At 44.9% G+C, this 20,286-nt stretch overlaps 2 protein-coding genes across 2 annotated transcripts in view; one reads left to right on the top strand and one right to left on the bottom strand.

Annotated features, from left to right (window-relative positions):
* The window catches only part of CCDC22 (coiled-coil domain containing 22), a 34,111-nt gene extending 20,049 nt beyond the window's left edge, over positions 1–14,062 (top strand). The window contains exons 11-18 of the mRNA XM_032211094.1: positions 827–946; positions 2,627–2,743; positions 2,851–2,952; positions 4,217–4,324; positions 9,822–9,917; positions 10,002–10,061; positions 11,954–12,028; positions 13,643–14,062. Of these exons, the coding sequence (XP_032066985.1) occupies positions 827–946; positions 2,627–2,743; positions 2,851–2,952; positions 4,217–4,324; positions 9,822–9,917; positions 10,002–10,061; positions 11,954–12,028; positions 13,643–13,756 (792 nt within the window). The 3' untranslated portion in view covers positions 13,757–14,062. The remainder of the gene's footprint in view (positions 1–826; positions 947–2,626; positions 2,744–2,850; positions 2,953–4,216; positions 4,325–9,821; positions 9,918–10,001; positions 10,062–11,953; positions 12,029–13,642) is intronic.
* A 497-nt stretch (positions 14,063–14,559) lies between these two features.
* On the bottom strand, positions 14,560–19,058 carry FOXP3 (forkhead box P3). Its single transcript, XM_032210913.1, has 4 exons — positions 18,873–19,058; positions 18,060–18,136; positions 17,133–17,231; positions 14,560–14,984 (listed from the first exon to the last, which is right to left on the bottom strand). The coding sequence occupies exons 1-4, from the start codon at positions 19,051–19,053 to the stop codon at positions 14,745–14,747; spliced, it is 597 nt and encodes a 198-aa protein (XP_032066804.1). The 5' UTR covers positions 19,054–19,058; the 3' UTR covers positions 14,560–14,744.
* Between the last annotated feature and the right edge of the window lie 1,228 nt (positions 19,059–20,286).

Raw genomic sequence — 20,286 nt, 5'->3', positions numbered from 1 at the left:
ACGTCATGCACACAATGTAGGCGGAGCTGGACCTCATTCATGAGGTCAACAGCCCCAGGCCTGCCGGAATAGCCAGGTTTTAGTGGCCTTTCGGAAGGCCGAGAGAGTGGGAAGGGTCCGGATTTCTGGGGGTAGATCGTTCCATAGGGTCAGAGCAGCTACAGAGAAGGCCCTCCCCCGAGGAGTCGCCAGCCGGCATTGTCCGGTCGCCGGCACTCGGAGAAGGCCCACCCTGTGAGATCTTATCGGCCGTTGGGAGGTATGTGGCAGGAGACGGTCTCGCAGATATCCGGGTCCTAGGCCATGTAGGGCTTTAAAGGTGATAACCAGCACCTTGAAGCGCGTTCGGAGACCAATAGGGAGCCAGTGCAGCTCGCGGAGAATAGGTGTAACATGGGTGTATCTCGGTACACCTGATATCGCTCGCGCGTCTGCATTCTGGACCAGTTGTAGTCTCCGAACACTTTTCAGGGGCAGCCCCATGTAGAGCGCGTTACAGTAATCAAGTCTGACACAAGACAATCAAGAATTGTCAAGTGTCCTTTGTACCCCAAGGCCTTGCAGCAGGGAAAAGGCTGGTGGATGAAAGCTGGATTTTTAGTAAAACCTGTGATGCGGGATGGCAATGGAATGATTTAGGGAGACTTTGTGGAGAGATTTGGGAGTCAGCAATGATCCACATCGCTAAATAAATTCCTATGGAAAATCCCTCTGAAATAAATGGGACGTAGCGGAATTTCCCAGGAGTTTGTAGTCATATTACTGTGAGAATGCTATCTGGGCTCCCTTCAGAGTTTGTTTTGAGAGGAATCCCTTCCTTCCTCAGGTGGAAGGGGAAGTACGGCAACAGCAAATGGGGGTGACAGAGCAGGAACAGATCCTGCGTGTGAAAGGACGCACCGTGGAACTATTGCCCGACGCTGAGAACAACATGGCTAAGCTACAGGTAACAACAGGAAGTGGGGAAGTGATAGAGGAGCCAGACTGAAAAGGGAAAACAGCACTTGGGAGTACAAATAATCAGGAACGGAAAATACAATGAAAAGTGGAAATGGTTCGGGGGTGGGTTTCTCGCTCCGTTCCAACCGGTTCGGTTGGAACGGGGCCGGCGGCGTCCTCGTGCACACGTGCAGTGCACGCATGCGTACTAGCGTCTGTGCGATGCTCCAGCTGCTCCTGGAGGATTGCGCAGGCGCTGTATGCGTCCTGCGCATGAGTGGAAGCGCAGAACTCGTCAAAACCGGGTAAGGAGCGCGGGCGGGTGGGCCCTTCGCCGTTCCCGGAAGTTACTTACTTCCGGGTTTGCCAACCAACTGGTTCGCGGGGACCGCCGCGAACCAGTTGAAACCCACCCCTGAAATGGTTCTAAAATAATTGTAACTGGAGCCATTGGAAAGGGAGATCACAGCCTTTTCTATGGCTTGCTCACAATGGCTGCAGCAAAGGGCAGACCATTGGTGGATGTTCTGACCCCCCTCTTTGCTCGTTCAGAAACTACAGCCACACAAAGCTTGTAAAGGAATGTCTTTATCAGTCCTGGCTCAAGCTGGCTGCAAGCCCAAAATAAACATAGATAAACGGCTCTTACAAAAAGTCTTCACTCAAACTAAATACCAAACAGAGTTACGTGAATCCAGACACTTGGCTACAGGCTTCTCTCAATGGTTACACACGAACAGAGAACAACGAAGGAACGTTGACTTCTGCAACTAAGGCTTCTGCAACTAAGGCGTGGCACCATCAGTCTTTTATCTGCAGGAGAAGACCCTAACGAGCAACAGCTGCTCATTATCCTGCATCCCTAAACAACTCACAGGTTTCTGCTGAGTCACAACAGGTGGATATGGATTGCAGAGAATGTGGAAGAAAAGGGTTCCACCACAAATCCGCGAAGCCCTTATCCGCGGAGACATAAGTGCGAAGACTAATTCGCACCGTTCGAAGCGCTAAGGAAAAACGCGACTCTACCGCGATGAGATAATCGCGGAGGGCAAATCCGCGCATTCCCAAGCACTTAGCATCCTAAACCTAACCCTAAACCTAACCCTAAACCTAACCCTAACCTAACCCTAAACCTAACCCTAAAACAAATCCCTAAACCTAATCCTAACCCTTACCTTAATTTAAATCCGCTTTCTGCCGCCGGGCTGTTTTAAAGCGCCCCTCTGTCACCGCGCTGTTGTCGCGGCGGTGATGACGCGCGGTGATGACATCGCGGCTTTAGCGATGCGATTTTATCACCGCTATTTTGACGAGCGCGGTTTTGTCGTGCCACAGAAGAAAAGCTGGTCCTTGTAGATGGAATGGGGAAAGAGAACACTTGACCCGTGTTTGGAACAAACTTTTATTAAGATGAATTTGCTACAACCTCCCCAGTTCGTTATTCTCAGTATTGCTAGCTGGCCATTCCAAAGGGTGGAATTGTCTACTCGAAGAGAATAGAACATCTAACCTCCTCCTGTAATTGTGGAGGAAAAAGGGGTTTAGTGCATGCAGACAAGCAGCCTATCTCTCTTTCTTTTCCTGCTCTTCTATGAACGGAAGAGAACATTGAGCAGCAAATATCTGGATGGGAGGAGAGCTGGGAATTCTGCTATGGGTCCCAACATCTTGTTTCATCCTTCAGGTGCTGGTTGAGAGCAGTGCGCAAAGAGTCATCCAGCTGGCGGCCCAATGGGAGAAACATCGGGTGCCACTCATCCAGGAGTTCCGAGAACTGAAGGCTCTCCACGATTCCAAGGAGGTGATGCAAGCAAAGGGATGTGAGGGAAAGCCTTCTTCAGAAGAGAGACTTGGTGGTGGTGATGATGCCGACCTTCTGATGATACTGACCCTCTCCTCCCCTTTCAGATGGAATCATCACAGCGTTTGTTGGAGATCAGGGAGCTGCACGAGAGGATCCGATTGGCCGCTGATGAGACTAAGCGCAAGGATGACCTCTACAAACAACTGGTTGGTGATGTGTCTGGCTGGTTTCTGCAGTTGGATCCTTGCAAAAACATAGTTTGCCATACATAGGAGAGTGATTGGGACAATGGTTCCTTCCATGACTGATGATAGCTAGATGACAGCTAGAGTCCTTCCACCTAGCTTCCTGCTTTCATGTCTTTTCTAATTAGGGCATATTAGCTAATGATAGGGACGTGGTGGTTCAGTGGCTAAGACGCTGAGATTGTTGATCAGAAGGTCAGCAGTTCTGCGGTTCAAATCCCTAGCACGGTGTAACGGAGTGAGCTCTCATTACTTGTCCCAGCTTCTGCCAACCTAGCAGTGTTTGTTTATTTATTTATTTATTTATTTATTTATTTATTTATTTATTTATTTATTTATTTATTTGTCTTGTATGCCGCCCACTCCCGGAGGACTCCGGGCGGCTCACAAAAGACAAGGGAAGGGGGGGAATGAGACAAAGACAACATATTAAAAACAAAACCAACATTCACAATTTCTGTGGAGGTAGTGTGAAAGCAAGTTGAAAAATAGGAACCACCTTTGGTGGGTAACAGCGTTCCGTGCGCCTTCAGCATTTAGTCATGCCGGCCACATGACCACGGAGACGTCTTCGGACAGCGCTGGTTCTTTGAAACAGAGATGAGCACTGCCCCCTAGAGTTAGCAATAGCAATAGCAGTTAGACTTACATACCGCTTCATAGGGCTTTCAGCCCTCTCTAAGCGGTTTTACAGAGTCAGCATATTGCCCCCAACAACAATCCGGGTCCTCATTTTACCCACCTCGGAAGGACGGAAGGCTGAGTCAACCCTGAGCCAGTGAGATTTGAACCGCCGAACTGCAGAACTGCAGTCAGCTGAAGTAGCCTGCAGTGCTGCATTTAACCACTGCGCCACCTTGGCTCTGGGAACAACTAGCACATATATGCTAGGGGAACCTTTACCTTTCCCTAATGTTTGTTCTAATTTTTCTAATTGGGAAATGACAAAATATTTTGCATGGGGTGAAAATGCATTACATAGAGCCTTTCTAGAAATGTTGTAGGTCCTATAAATGTTACTAACTATTAAAAAAAATGATTTCCTAGGATACAATACTATTCCTATCTGATATCTCTGCTTGCCAATATAGCTAAATTTTAAATATTCCATGGTTCAATTCCTGCTCGCAAAAGTGTGATACTGTACTGTGCCAGGAATACTTAATTCCTTCAGAACAACAAACTTACCCTTGTGCTCCTCTCCCCGTTTTCTCTCCATGTGCAGCTTGTAGAGGTGGAATCTCTTCCCAAAGATATCTCTCGCTCTGCCTATACCCAGCGCATCCTGGAGATTGTTGGAAACATCTGTAAGCAGAAGGAAGAGATCACAAAGGTAAAGCACTCAAACAGCTGTATCTGGGAAGCATCAAATGTGTGTGCTGTAAATCCGCTGGACAGGTAGTTTTTGACTTAACAACCAGAATTAGGATCAGGATTTCCATTGCTAACCAAAGGGGTGGTTAAGTGAGTTGTGCCTGATTTTACAATCTTTTTTTTGGCCATGTTGTTCGGTAAATCACTGCAGCTGTTAAGTGAACCTGGCTTCCCCCATTGACTTTGCTTGTTGGAAGCGAGCTGGGAAGGTTGTAAATGACAATCATGTAACCCCAGGATGCTGCAACCATTGTAAATACATGCTGATTGCCAAGTGCCTGTATTTTGACCACGTGACCATGGGAATGTTGTGACACTCACAATTGGGAAGATCATTTGTAAGTCCTTGTAATTTCCTTCAGTGCTGTTGTAACTTCAGACAGTTGCTAAATCAATAGTTGTAAGTTGACGACTAAGGTTCACCGACAAATGCGTGCTCGACAAAAGCGCGCCGCTGAAACCGCGGCAAGAAAACCATGAGTTCTAAATCGCGCCGATAAATGAGCACAGAAGCCCGCCGACAACAGCGCGCCTTCAAAAACAAGCAATAACTGCGAGTTCTAAACCTAACCCTAAACCTAACCCTGAACCTAACCCTGAACCTAACCCTGAACCTAACCCTAAACCTAACCCTGAACCTAACCCTGAACCTAACCCTGAACCTAACCCTGAATCTAACCCTGAATCTAACCCTGAACCTAACCCTGAACCTAACCCTAAAACTAACCCTGAACCTAACCCTGAACCTAACCCTAAACCTAACCCTAAAACTAACCCTAAAACTAACCCTAAAACTAACCTAAACCTAACCCTAAACCTAATCCTAAACCTAACTCTAAACCTAACCCTGAACCTAACCCTGAACCTAACCCTGAACCTAACCCTGAAACTAACCCTAAACCTAATCCTGAACCTAACCCTGAACCTAACCCTAAACCTAACCCTGAACCTAACTCTAAAACTAACCCTGAACCTAACCCTAAAACTAACCCTAAAACTAACCCTAAACCTAACCCTGAACCTAACCCTAAACCTAACCCTAAACCTAACCCTGAACCTAACCCTGAACCTAACCCTAAAACTAACCCTAAAACTAACCCTAAACCTAACCCTAAACCTAACCCTGAACCTAACCCTGAACCTAACCCTGAACCTAACCCTGAACCTAACCCTGAATCTAACCCTGAAACTAACCCTGAAACTAACCCTAAACCTAATCCTGAACCTAACCCTGAACCTAACCCTGAACCTAACCCTGAACCTAACCCTGAACCTAACCCTTATCTTAACTGAAATCGCGCTTTTGTGGGCGCAGTTTTGTCGGTGCGTTGTGGGCGCGTGTATGATGTCGCGGTTTTCTCAGCGCGCTTTTGTCGTGCGTGCATTTGTCGGGTCACGGAGGACTAACTATAATATGTTCAGGGTTGGTAGCAATTGGGAGGACATTTTGGCACCTAAGTGATCTTCCTGTCACTTGGATCCTCAAGCACTGTACTGTAAATCCCACATCCATCTCCCATGCTGCCTGGGGTATTCTAGGAGTTGAGGAGGCCCACTCATCTTAAAAATTGCCAAGCTTGAGAAACACTGATCTAAGCAGTACTGTTGTGGACTAAGATCAGGAGACCGAGAGAGGAATCAGAAATTCCTGCCAAGAGATTATTATCTAAGCATAATAATCTAAGCATAAAACAATTAAAAGGCCAACCTTGCAGCATGTTTTATTCTGCATTTACTATGCCAATAGCTATCTTCTACTGGTTGGCCACTCACTGTCTGGTTGGTCACCTGTTGCCCAGCCCAATCTAGAAACAAGGATGATGTAATGGTAAAATGAGTCCTTGGTAACTTCCTGCTTCCTGTACACTGCTATAAATTTTACTGCCTAAACTAACGAACTTTTTAGGAATGCTATACAGAAGTCTTTCAGGAATAATAGCATTTGGATGCAAGTGGAAATTGTGTTATACCAACAGAGAGGGAAATACTGGATCTTAAAAGGTTTTTATAGGGGTACGCTATTTTCTTAGATTTAAGAGCTATGCTAAGGTCTGCTCTTAACAGTGGTGACAATAGTTTAGTTTAGTTTTATTGAACTTGTATGCCGCCCTATTCCCTGGGGGGACTAAGAGCGGCTAACAAACTAAAGAGGGGAAAGGGGAAATACAAAAAACGAAAAGACAGACAAATACAAACAGCTTAAAAACTCATCAACAGCCGCAACAATTCGAGCGGGGGCGGGGAACTCGTCAGCCCGAGGCCTGCCGGAACAGCCAGGTTTTAACGGCTTTGCGGAAAGCCTGAAGGGTGGCGAGGGTCCGAATCTCCACGAGGAGATCATTCCAGAGGGCCGGAGCAGCCACAGAGAAGGCCCTCCCCCGGGGGGGCTCGACAATCGACACTGGCTAGTTGATGGAATCCGGAGGAGACCTAATCTGTGGGATCTAATCGGTCGTGAGGAGGTAATTGGCAGAAGGCGGTCTCTCAAGTACCCAGGTCCGATACCATGTAGGGCTTTAAAAGTAATGACTAGAACACAAAGTATACTTTATTATTTTTTTGGTTTGGGGGAGGGGATAAAAATTGCCCTTTAAAATTACCCCAGTTTTAAAACAAAACGTATTATTGGAAAACTTACTATTGGGGGCTTTGGGTCTTCAGAGGATGTGCTGATGAATTGCAGACATGGATTGCTGGTTTTTTTTTTTTTTAAACCCTCTAGCATGTCTTTTGTTCAACATATGACTTCAGCCAGATGCTGAAGTGCTGAGCTGTCACGAGAACAGCATATTTGACACAGTGAAAGGGCCATGCCAGGGAAGGTACAGAATCTGTTCAGACTTCCTGCCATACCATCGCTCTGCATTTTAACACTGGGGTGATTTTTGAAAGGCGATCTTTATCCTCTCCATACGCACCACCCCCAAATCTTAATCATGTCAAATCTATAGATACACTTGACAACAGTGTCAAATTCTTTCTCTGCCAGGTTTGGCTTGGCACCAATTTTCTTCAATGTCAGCATTACTGAAGACGTACTTATTCACCCAGAGGGTTTTCCCCCCTCCTGCATTGTCGTTTCGTGTGTGTTGCTGTCATTTGTATTAAGCCGTTTCAACAGTTATGACTTCTTCCATTGGATATGGTTTTATTTGCTCGGTTTACTATATTCACTTTGGCATTAAAAAGAGCCGAGGTGGCGCAGTGGTTAGGGTGCAGTACTGCAGGCCACTTCAGCTGACTGCTATCTGCAGTTCGGCGGTTCAAATCTCACCGGCTCAAGGTTGACTCAGCCTTCCATCCTTCCGAGGTGGGTGAAATGAGGACCCAGACTGTGGGGGCGATATGCTGACTCTGTAAAATGCTTAGAGAGGGCTGAAAGCCCTATGAAGCAGTATATAAGTCTAACTGCTATTGCTATTGCTATTCTAACCTCTTCTATAGAAGAGATTCCACAAATCTATAGTGCTGTTTAGAACTGGTTCCATCTACACCCCACCCCCCCGTCCGCACATCATCAAGATGAAGAGCGAGAGGAGGAATTCTGGGAGTTGAAGTCCACAAGTCTTAAAGCTGTCAAGTTTGAACTCCCCTGGGTTTTTTTTTTCTAAAGGGTTGGGGTGCAAGTCTCTTGTAACTTGACAGCTTTAAAACTTGCATGCTTCAAATGCCAGAGTTCCTGAGCCAACATTTTTTATTGCTAAGCAAGAGCGTTGTTAAGTGAATTTCAGCACATTTTACAAGTTGGCCACGTCCACCCAATCACATGGCCAGCAAGCCACTCCCACCCGGTCACATGGCTGGCAAGACACTCCCACAAAGCAGGCCACACCTACAGAAGAGGTTCTAAAAAAATTTTAAACCCACCACTAAAGTGAGTAACAGTGTTGTATAAAGCATATCTGCCTCCCTCAAAGGTAACAGATAAAGAAGCAGGCGTATGCATACAAGGATAACGCCCAGCTATAATGTACAGGTGGTTTCCAATTCCTTCTGTGCAAAAGCTCATTGTGGTCTGACTCTCCTTCACTTTGGTTGAGTCCAGTGAGTGTGATAAATAGTTTTCTGATTATCTGTCATTTCACCTGGCTGGGATCCAAGAGGAATGTATGAAAATCCCTTTGTCGATTTTACAAGTACTCTGCCACTTCCATTGGCAAAAAAGTATAGAACCTTTTAGAGTGCCAGGTGTAAGTATCCTCTCTTTTGGTGCTTTGGGTCTGATCACATTCTCACGTCCCAAAAGAGCCCACGTGAATGGTAAAACGTGAGGATAAATCAGGCGAGGAATCTAATACCATGCAGCGCCATGCTATTTTTTAATTGTAAAACTGTAGTAATATCAGACTCCAACCCCCTCCCCCCCCTAGAAAAACCACACTGAGCTTCTTCTAACCATTTCCTGCCCCTCACCTATAGATAAAGATCTTGCCAAACTCAAGCAAACTACTTGCATCATTAAAGATATACCCTGAGAACTTCTAGGGAATTAACTCTCTTCCTTCCAGCCAAACTATCTAAACTTCACTGTCTTTTGCTCCTCTGCAATGCCCTCCCTTCCTCCTGGGGAATCAAGATTATATTCCATCACAAGCAATAGAATTGTGCAAATCTAAATGCACTTCCACCTCCCTCTCTGGCTTTGTGAAAACTAGAGTCTCGTTTGTTTACTAAGGTTACATTCCTCCCCTGGTCTCAGTATTTTATCTAACCGTTATCTTGGTCCCAGCTCTTCTTCCTGTCCCTCAAGGCCATCTGCCCACTATGTAAAATGAGGGGAGATTCCCCACTGATGCATTCTCAGAGCAAAAATAGAATTTTAAGTGCAATAAATAAATTGCCTATCTTCCTGGAAGTCTGGACTCTTCTTGAGCCGAGGTGGCGTAGTGGGTAGAGTGCAGTACTGCAGGCCACTTCAGCTGACTACTAGTTCAGTAGTTCAGCGGTTCAAATCTCACCGGCTCAGGGTTGACTCAGCCTTCCATCCTTCCGAGGTGGGTCAAATGAGGACCCAGATTCTGGGGGGCGATATGCTGACTCTGTAAACCGCTTAGAGAGGGCTGAAAGCCCTATGAAGCGGTATATAAGTCTAACTGCTATTGCTATTGTGCCAGTATCTTTGAACTCGTTAACATTTCTGCCTAACCAAACATACAGCATCAATCAAAAATGGTGGCACTGAGCAAGCTTCATCAGCTTCTTTCAGTAATGGTCCCTCTCTTCTCAACAGGGCCCTCAACTTGTGCCTGTCTATATTGGACAAAGGCTATTTGTCTCATCACTGAGCTTTGATTATTAGGAAGGTTCTTCACTTAACGGTGTTTACAATAATTGCTGCTATTATTTTAGCATTGTTCAAAGATTTCTTATTGGCAATTATGAAATCTGTTAAATTCTCATTTGCAAAGGCTTTGCTGCTGTTTTATGTCTGTGGCTACTTGCTTTTCCTTCCCAAGATCTTACACGACACCAAGGAGCTCCAAAAGGAAATTAATAGCCTTGCTGGGAAGCTGGACCGGACTTTCGCTGTCACTGATGAGTTGGTTTTTAAGGTAATGGCTGGGGATCAGAAGAGGGAAGAGCACTGAAGGGGCAGATTGAAGAAGCTAACGTCTTCCCCTTGTCTCTTTCCACAGGATGCCAAGCGGGATGAGGCTGTGAGGAAGGCCTATAAGTATTTGGCAGCTTTGCATGAGGTGAGAGGTTTCCTATCGCAATAATACACAGCAGATGTTTATGGGTGTGCGCAAGAGAGAAATAGATTGATTTTTAGAACCTAGAGAAGAGAAATTCCTGCAAGAGAACAGCAGCGTCTTTTTAAGGGCTGTTTCCTAAAGATACGGTATAATCTGTTGCGGGACACAAAGTGGGAACAATGTGCATAATGAATAGAGGTATCTTTCTACTCTGATACCCTTCTTTTTCTTTTCCCTGCACTTCTTTTTTCCCTTCCCTGTTATCTTTCAATCTCCCTCTAGGAGGCTGCGAGGCTGTGGTGGGTTTAAAAATTTTTTAGAACCTCTTCTGTAGGTGTGGCCTGCTTTGTGGGAGTGGCTTGCCAGCCATGTGATTGGGTGGTTGTGGCCAACTTGTAAAATGTGGTGAAACTCACTTAACAATGCTCTTGCTTAGCAATCAAAAATGTTGGCTCAGAAACTCTGGCATTTGAAGCACGCAAGTCTTAAAGCTGTCAAGTTACAAGACCCTTGCACCCCTAACCCTTTAGAAAAAAAAAACCCAGGGGAGTTCAAACTTGACAGCTTTAAGACTTGTGGACTTCAACTCCCAGAATTCCTCCTTCAGTCATGCTGGCTCAGGAACTCTGGCATTGAAGCACGCAAGTCTTAAAGCTGTCAAGTTACAAGACCCTTGCACCCCTAACCCTTTAGAAAAAAAAAACCCAGGGGTGTTCAAACTTGATAGCTTTAAGATTTGTGGACTTCAACTCCCAGAATTCCTCCTCTCGCTCTTCATCTTGATGATGTGCGGACGGGGGGGGGAGGGATCTGGAACCGGTTCTAAATGGCACTGTAGATTTATGGAACCTCTTCTATTGAAGAGGTTAGAACTGGCAGGAACCCACCCCTGCTGCTAGGGAAGGGTCTGATATCTTTTAGAGATGGCTTGCTTGTAAAAGGCAGTTGAAAATAAGCCAAGGACCACAGGTAGCCATGCCCATGCCATTCCTCCAGGAAAGCCCTGCCACTATTTAAAGACAATGCAGAAGAGGGGTCTTGGCTATGGACCATACAAGTGAGCCTGAACTGCCCATCTGGGAGGGTTGAACAATGAGGCAAGCAGTCTCCAGCGTAGTCTAGCTACAAGTATTAAGGCTTAAAACCAGGATCTTGATTTGAGCCCAGTAAATACTTCGCAACTGGATATTTCAGGACTGATATATTGGAATTTTTACACGGCTTAGCATCCCAGCGGGGATGCTTTGCACCAGTCATATTTCTGGACAGCTTGAAAGATAGGCCTACGAGACACAACAAAATCATGGTATGAGTGCAGGTATGTGATGTGGGTATATAATCTTATTAGGGTACTTCACATAAGTGCCCTTGTAAATGTAATCCTAGCTTTGTTATATACCCAAGATGGTCCACACTGCAGTGTACCAGTGTACTTGAGAGACCGCCTGCTGCCAATTACCTCCCACAGACCCATTAGATCTCACAGGGTTGGCCTCCTCTGGGTGCCATCTACCAGCCAATGCCACCTGGCTATTACCCAGGGGAGGGCCTTCTCTGTGGCAGCTCCGGCCCTCTGGAATGAACTCCCCGCAGGGATCCGGACCCTCACCTCTCTCCAGGCCTTCCGAAAAGCCATCAAAACCTGGCTTTGCCGGCAGGCCTGGGGGTGATGAGTTCCCCCCCCCTCTCGACATGTATGGTTGTGCGACTGTTGTTTACTTTTATTATTTGTATTTTGTCTTTTTATGTTCCCCTTTTTCCCCCTTGAATTGTTCGCCGCCCTGAGTCCTCCCGGAGAAGGGCGGCATACAAATAATAAAATTCTATTCTATTCTATTCTACCTCCTTGGGACCCTTCCCCACTGAAGCTGCCATTTCTGCCTCTCCCTTAGAATTGCAGTCAACTGATCCAGACGATTGAGGACACGGGTACCATCTTGCGAGAAATCCGAGATCTTGAGGAGCAGGTGGGTCTGACTTGAAATACAGGTGGCAGATGGAAACAATTATGGCTTTCACAGCTATCACTATTTGTATGTATTTGAAATTTGTTAGTTTCAGCCCATTGCCAGCTGTTCATTCCTTGAAATAAAATAGCTCTTGAACAGTTGCATTTCTGCATAGAGATACCTGCCCCTCTGTCTTTCTGATAGCTTTCTCGTAATGCTCTCTCTCTCCTACCTCGTTGCTTTGTGAGAGAATATGTGTGAAAGTCTCTCTAAACGCTGTATAAAATATGATGGAGGTTGGTAATAATTTGTGTTGCTTTCTGATTCTGCAATCCCCTAATATATTCAGCTGAAATTGGGAATAACGTTAAGTATCCTTTGTTTATTTTTAATGAAAAGCCCACTCTCTTGTTATAGAGGCAGCTATTAAAAAGCCAGAATCCCTCTAGACCTGAAGTAGGACCATGAATGCCTGCTCAGTTTCTCTTTTCTCTCCATTAAGCAGGAATAAGATTATGACCCTAGGAATCGGGTCATATATCTTGTGGTGTATATTGTCTGTTTCTTGAGTAATAAAGTTTTTTGTTCAGTGTTATACAACAATCCCTATTAATTCTTTTTTATGTTTGTCTAGAATAGGCAGTCTCAGACATTTTTTGGTTCATGGCATCCTTAGCAGTTCCGAATTGGGTGCTGCAGTGCCCCGGGGCATCACAGCAAATTCATTAATAGGTCCATTTATTAAGTAGTAAAACATCTCACACAGTGCCCTGTGAGTTTGCTTTGTGGCCTGGGGATGCCATGGGGCACAGTTTGGGAACCTCAAATGTAAGGTTTTGGTGTGGGTTCTTAACATAACCTGATCTAGCAAAACAAAAAACAAAAAAAAACCCCGCAATCCTAGGAATAAAATCAAAATCAGTTTTTTAAAAATAATTTTGTTAACTCTTGATTAGAAAAGCAGAAGTAGAAAAATTTTTTTTCCTGATAAGCATTTGCAATTTTAGATACATGATTAGCCTGGCAGTATCAAACAGACCTTCCAAGACATGTGTGAGCAAATCACAGTATCCTTTAACACACACACACACACACAAATTCTGACCACTGAATTTTGATGGCAAACTACCAAAAGGTTTTTGATGCTGATGTCAAAGTTATATTGAAAAGTTATAGAAATCACCTTTGGGCTATAAGATGACCAAAGCCTACAAAAACATCCCTCTCAGTAGTTTGGAAATGCTGGTGTTACCATTGGATATTTAACCATTCTGTTATGGCAGCGCTTGATAGCTGAAGATAATCATGCCATAAAAATAAAGTTTAAATGAAGTTCCCCCATCAACTAAAAGGTTTCCCACCTCCTATTGGGAAAATGGTTTGAAATCTTTTCCAGATATCCCTTTTACAGTTAAAAGCTGTAATAATTAAGGATAAAAGTTTAATTTTAGAAAAGGGGTGTGCTGGTGTGAAAGTGATAATTTGGGAAGCGAATGCCATTATTTTCCTTTTTTTTTTTTTTTCTTCATTTTTTGACGGATTAATTCAGCATGATGGATTGCAGAGTGTGCAGGGGTGCCTCCCGTCAAAAATAATGCCCCCCCCCCCTATTTGTTTGTTTCCCCTTTCCAGATTGAGAGTGAAACCAGCAAGAAAACCCTGAGCAATTTGGAGAGGATCCTTGGAGATTATCGGGCCATAAAGCAGGAAAATATATCACTGCTCAGCCGTTCCCGAGAGACATGAAGATCCCATCTTGATAACACAGTTCTAGATGGTTCAAGGGCCCAACCAAGCTCGTTTCATTAAGACTCTCCTGTGCCTCTAGCCAGAAAAAGTGGGGAGAGTGAGCGGGTTTCATTCTTCCAGGCTCTGCCTAGATTGCAAAAACCAATCCAAGTGCAGCACATTTCGGGCACAACATGAACCCTGGAGAAACAGATATGCAATGGGGACATTCTTTCCTCCATTTATTATTTCAAACAAGGCCCTTGTTCCTTTTCTTCTAAAAACCCAATAAAATTCCCCTTTTTCTGTTTTCTTTATTCAGAATACTAGGAATGCTGCTATGAATTAACAGAACACTGCAGCGCGTGGCCAGTGTAGGCTGCCTCGGTTCCACCACAAAACCGCGATAGACTAAAGCGCACTCGACGAAAGCGCGTACGTGACGTCATCACAGCGCGACGAAAACAGCACGCTGTGAGCGGTAAACTTAAAATTAACGTGTAAATCTAAACCTAACCCCCCCAAACCTAACCCTAAACCTAACCCTAAGCCTAACCCTTAACCTAACCCTAAACCTAACCCTAAACCTAACCCTTAACCTAACGCTAAACCTAACCCTATACCTAACCCTTAACCTAACGCTAAACCTAACGCTAACCCTTAACCTAACCCTAAACCTAACCCTAACGCTTAACATAACCCTAAACCTAACCCTAACCCTTAACCTAACCCTAAACCTAACCCTTACCTTTATGTGAATCGGCTTGCTTTAATTTAATTTTAATTTTAATTTAATTTATTTTTAATTTTATTTGTCGCGCTGCTGATGACGTCAGGTACGCGCTTTAATCGGGCGCGCGTTAGTGGACCGCGGTTTTGTCGTGCCACGGGCTGCCTCTGCTTCCAGATGTTCTGCCTCCAAATTCGATGCTTCTCCATCCATAGCTTGGAAACAGGATCTTGAACACTGCTGACTTTGTGTGTGATGGGAGAGAGTCAGCTCATCTCACAGGGGCTCCTGGGAAACCAGAAAGGTGGAGAGACGTGTTCTTGGCTGGGCAGTGGATTCCAATGGTGCAACAGAACCCCCTACTCCTTGGTTGAACAGAACTGGGTATGGATAAGTAGCACAACGCTGGCTTCTTTTCTTCTGGTACTCAAGTTCATCCACTGTCCAAACAGCTCCCTTGACGTTCTCCACTCGCACAAAGCATTTGTGCAAGCTCAGGTTGTGTCGAATAGCATTCTGTGGATTGAAAAAAAGGCAGCGATGGTTAAATTTGCATTCTTGGTAGTCCGTCTTCATTCAGGTTGCCTTCCAAAATCTCTCAACTTTCTCATGCTTTCATGTAAATGTGTTTTATTTTCCATTTTCATTTTCGTACAGTCACACATATACTGTACAAACAATAAACACAGCCATTCCTCTTGTCAATAATACCCCCCAAAATAGAAACCCAATGTACCTCTTCGACCCTCCATACACCCTTTCTTTTGCCCCCCTCCAACTTTCCGTCTTCCCACCATCATTCCCCTCTACCCTACTTCCCCTCCCCCTCTACCACACCTCTCTCCCAATACACTCCCTCCCTTCCTTCTCACCCTCCCTCCAATCCTCTCTCCCACCCTCTCTACCCCTCTTTCTTCTATCCCTCTACTCCTCCCTTCGGTGTATTTCTACTATCTATTAATATATTCAGCTTGTCCTATTTTTACACTGGAATTAAAGAGCAACAGTATACAAGTGCAATTGTGTTACTTTAAAATCTAGCACATACTATATATCCCCCCTCCCCCCTCCCCCCTAAGACCCCACCTCCCTTTCCCCCCCCTCGACTTCCCAGAGCCCGTACACGGTGTAGATTTTTAACAAACAGTCTAAAATATATTAAGACAAAGGAAATTAAAAAAAAGTCAATAACATCTTTCTCATGCTTTCAATGGGCAGATATATCAAGGCTATTTTTACAGTCTGGTCTTAATGCTCCTTTATTTGTTTTTCAACCTCTTAACTTTGGTCTGTTCTGAAGTTAATTTTTAAAGCAAATCTTCTATAAATTGTTAGCAGGAATATGTTTAGGGACTATTACACAGTGACGTGCAGTCAGGGGAGGCACAGCTTCACCACTGTCAATCATGAAAAGGAAAAAAAATGTAAACGGGAAAAGGTGAGTGCTGAGGTTAGGCTAGCTAGCTGCTGCCACGCCATGAATGACTGCCTGTTTAAAAAAAGCCTCTAAAAAGCGCCCTCTACTATGAGGCAGGAGAACTGCATGCCTCATCTAGTCTGACTTTTTAGGCGCTCGAGCAGAGTTAAGCGAGGGTTAAAAGCCTAAAAAATCCCGAGGTAGTTGAGGCACGCAGTTCTGCTGCCTCTTAGTAGAGGGCGCATTTTTTAGAGGCTTCAATTCTGTCGTTCTATTTAAAGCTGCAGCGTCGCGCTCCCGCTTTCTCCTCTTTCTCCGTTTCTGATGCCCCCCACCCCCACCTCATGCTCCCTCTTTTCCTTCAAATTTCCTTTTTTTCTTTAATAAATGCAATGCTTAGGCATTCTCTCCTCCCCCGCGACACCCCACTGATTAAAGCACTTTCTTTTGCCCGCCTGAGCTCGCGGCAGAGCTCAGGCGGGCTGGTGTGAGCTCAGGCGGGGAAAAAGAAAGTGCTTTAGTCAGTGGGGTGTCGGGGGAGAGGACTGCCTCACCAGCCATAAACCTCACCACACATCACTGCTATTACAGAGCTAGGTAACATTCTATAACAGCAGCTGCTCTTATCAATAGCAGTAGCAGTAGCAGTTAGACTTATATACCGCTTCATAGGGCTCTCAGCCTCTCTAAGCAGTTTACAGAGTCAGCATATTGCCCCCAACAACAATCCGGGTCCTCATTTCACCCACCTCGGAAGGATGGAAGGCTGAGTCAACCTTGAGCCGGTGAGATTTGAACCGCTGAACTGCAGATAACAGTCAGCTGAAGTGGCCTGCAGTACTGCACCCTAACCACTGCGCCACCTTGGCTCTTTATTATCAAATCAGATCACTGGTCTATTATTTATTTACTTATTTATTACACTTGTATGCTGCCCATCTTGCCTAGGTGACTTACTAGGTGATTGTAACCAGATGTGTTTCTGTGATTCATTTACATTTTAAACTGAAATACTTAGGAGGGACTTATTTCCAAATTCTGAAGTTCACACACATCTTCTTAGCTGTAATGTGTAAATTCACTGTAATGTGTAAATTCACACGGATCTTCTTAGCTGTAAGGCACCTATTTCTTTCTCCTTTCTGTTCCTTTGGTTTTTCTTGCCAATTTCATATGGAAGCACCTCTTTTCCCACAAACTTCAGTTTTATCTTTCCTCTTTTGAGTTCAAACCTGAGTTCAACTCACCTTCCAGGTAGGAGTGTTGTGTCTGAAGTAGCCAAAATTGTTGAACCAACGGTAAATTTCACTCAGGTTGAGTTGTTTCTTGGGAGATTCTAGGATGGCCTGCAAATCATAGCATCAGTACTTCATAGTGTGTCTGTTTATTGAAAGGGATATTGGTGTGTTTGTGTGCAAAGGAAAACCAGCAGCTTCTTTGCCCCCGTGGCACGACAAAACCGCTCTCAACTAAGCCACGCCCGATTAAACCGCGTCGCTGATGTCGTCAACAGGGCGACAACAGCCAGCGCGGAGAAAGAAGGGCGCTTTAAATAGCGCTTTGAAAGCAAGCCGATTCAACTTAAGGTTAGGGTTAGGGTTAGGTTAAGGGTTAGGATTAGGTTTAGGGTTAGTTTAAGGGTTAGGTTTAGGGTTAGGTTTAGGGTTAGGTTTAGGATTAGGTTTAGGGGGGTTAGGTTTAGGTTTAGGGGTTAATTTTAGGTTTAGCGTTTACAGCGTGCTTCTGTCTCCGCGCTGTTGTCGCCCTGTTGATGACGTCAGCTACGCGGTTTCGTCGAGTGCGCTTTAGTCGAACGCGGTTTTGTGGTGGAACCCTTTGCCCCAATGTTATTTTTACCATCCCCAAACAACCTGTTTAAAGAGAGTTTTGCACTTCTGTAGGACATCGGAAGTTGCTGCTTACAAAAATAGCTATTGGTAAAATGTGACTTTTTTAAATACAGAGAATAGGTATTTGTGGATGTGGGATACTGCTGTAGCTAAGAAGAGAAAATGTGTATGGCAAGAGCATGGGAAACATAGCATCATTTGCAAGTGCGTTCAGTACTCTAAGAAAGTAGGATTGGAGGAGAATGAGTTTGCAAAAGTATGCATCCTGTTTTAAAATAATCTCTTGCTATTTGTGTGAAGTTAGCATATTTTGCAATAACTTACCCAACAAATCAGGGCAGCATATGTGAAGGGTGGGCGGGTTGTGGTATGCCGGTAATAGTCCATGCTGGGGTTTTTCACTGTGGTGACAAAAAGTAGTTAGTCAGGCAATCTTCTGCTTTCTGGAGTCTTCCGGTCCTATTTCCTTTCTGCATTTTCTTTCTAAATATTAGAAACCTGATACTGCTTCTATAGATGTAAAAGCTGACCAACAATTTGTAGCAAGTCTTCAGGTACAGCAAATAAAAATTCACTACTGTATAGGTACATCCAGAAGCTGGTTAGCTTCCTATTGGCTCTAACCCTCGTGCTGAGCAGTCTCATAAAGCACAGAAACTTGTTTATCAATGGACTGAAGCTTTTAAGTGGCACTTCCTCTATATCAGTGGTTCCCAAACTTGGCAACTTTAAGACTTGTGGACTTCAACTCCCAGAATTCTCCAGCCAGCTGCTGGCTGGAGAATTCTGGGAGTTGAAGTCCACAAGTCTTAAAGTTGCCAAGTTTGGGAACCACTGCTTTATATTAAGCAATTAAATTGTTCTGATTTGTTTAAAGTAAAAACCTAGATTACATTCCAGTTTGAAACTAGAATTCTGAAGCAGAACTTAGAATGTAGGTCCAGCTGTTCCAATCAAAATGGATCTACCTACACCATTCTGCTTTTTTTTTATGCTGTCTCTTCAGCCTTATGCATCCCAGGTGGGTTTTTGCAACCGTCCACCCTGTTCTAGACAAATAGCAAACTTCTGTAATCTTAACATTTGAAATTTAGAAAATGGAATCCTGCCTCCAGTCTCCCACAACGCACTTCTCACCTGAATTGCTGTAGAACCCATGGTGATTGGAAACACAGATCCCATTCACAAGTTCACTCCTTGGCCCTTTGGTCTGTGGTGAGAAGATCAGCCCTGACCCATATGGAAGCTGTGAATGGGAGGTCAATGCTAGCTCTGCCCTCATAACAGCCAGTTTCTGCTTTTCTTGTGCCAGCTGCATCACAGAACAAAGACAGGGAAACTAAGGTCAGTTTCAGTGGTGGGATTCAGCCAGTTCGCACCTATTCGTGAGAACCGATGGTTAACTTTCTAAGCAGTTCAGAGAACCGGTTGTTGGAAGAGGTTTGAGGTTTATTCGATTTATATGCCGCCCTTCTCCCAAGGACTCAGGGCGGCGTACAACATTAAAAGAAAGACATACTACAAAAGTTAAAAAGAAATTAAATAGGCTATCCCCAAACCCAATTAAAATTAACAATGACACATTTTTTAAAAGAATTCAAATTAAAATTAACAGTAATCAATACTTTGATTTGTTTTGTTCAGGCCAGGCTGGCTTGCTGGAAAAGCCAACTTTTTAGGGCGCGTCGGAAGGACCGGAGGTCGGGGATTATACGAAGCTCCGGGGGCGGCTCATTCCAGAGGGAAGGTGCTCCCACAGAGAAGGCTCTCCCCCTGGGGGTCACCAGTCGACACTGTCTGGCCGACGGCACCCTGAGGAGGCCAACTCTGTGGGATCGCACTGGACGATAGGAGGCTAACGGTGGCAGTAGGTGGTCTCGCAGGTACCCTGGGCCTAAGCCATGGAGCGCTTTAAAGGTCATAATTAGTACCTTGAAGAAATCTCCTTTTGTTTTTCCCCACTTTACAGGGCTAATCCTGTAAGGAAGGCAGGAAGGAAACATTCTGGTGTTGTTTCTAGCCTAATCTTTATTGCCCTGCTTACAGAAACTGCCTCTCTGGTTAACCCTTATGACATTGTCACAGTTAAGGTGAAGAGCCCATCAATGTGAGTGACGTTGAGTTGACCGCGCCCACCCAGTCATATGGCCATCGAGATATGCCTACCCAGCTGGTCATTAGGGCAGAGAACTGGCTGTTAAATTATTTGAATCCCACCACTGGTCAGTTTCTACATTGATTTGATTTGATTTATTGCATTTCTATGCCGCCCTATTCCCAGAGGGACTCAGGGCGGCTCACAAACCAAAATAGGGGGGGGGGGAATACAAACAAGAGGAAAACAACTACAACAATTTAAAAACAATCAACAACCACACAATTCGAGCAGGGACGGGAATTCGTCAGCCCCAGGCCTGTCGGAACAGCCAGGTTTTAAGGGCTTTGCGGAAAGCCTGAAGGGTGGTGAGGGTCCAAATCTCCACGGGGAGCTCGTTCCAGAGGGACGAGCATGAACCTTTCAACTTCTTTGAAAATATGTAGGAAACATTAT

This window comes from Thamnophis elegans, chromosome 2 (genome assembly GCF_009769535.1).
Source record: "Thamnophis elegans isolate rThaEle1 chromosome 2, rThaEle1.pri, whole genome shotgun sequence".
In the NCBI taxonomy this organism is placed as follows: domain Eukaryota; kingdom Metazoa; phylum Chordata; class Lepidosauria; order Squamata; family Colubridae; genus Thamnophis; species Thamnophis elegans.
This window is presented reverse-complemented; position numbering and strand designations above follow the sequence as displayed.

Bases quoted from the DNA above. Each gene is read 5' to 3' on its own strand.
- FOXP3 (XM_032210913.1), bottom strand. From the start codon at position 19,053: ATGCAGCTGGCACAAGAAAAGCAGAAACTGGCTGTTATGAGGGCAGAG. The intron at 17,232-18,059 runs GTAAGTTATTGC...TATGATTTGCAG, and splicing joins ATGCTGCCCTGATTTGTTGG to GCCATCCTAGAATCTCCCAA. The intron at 14,985-17,132 runs GTGAGTTGAACT...TTCAATCCACAG, and splicing joins ACAACACTCCTACCTGGAAG to AATGCTATTCGACACAACCT.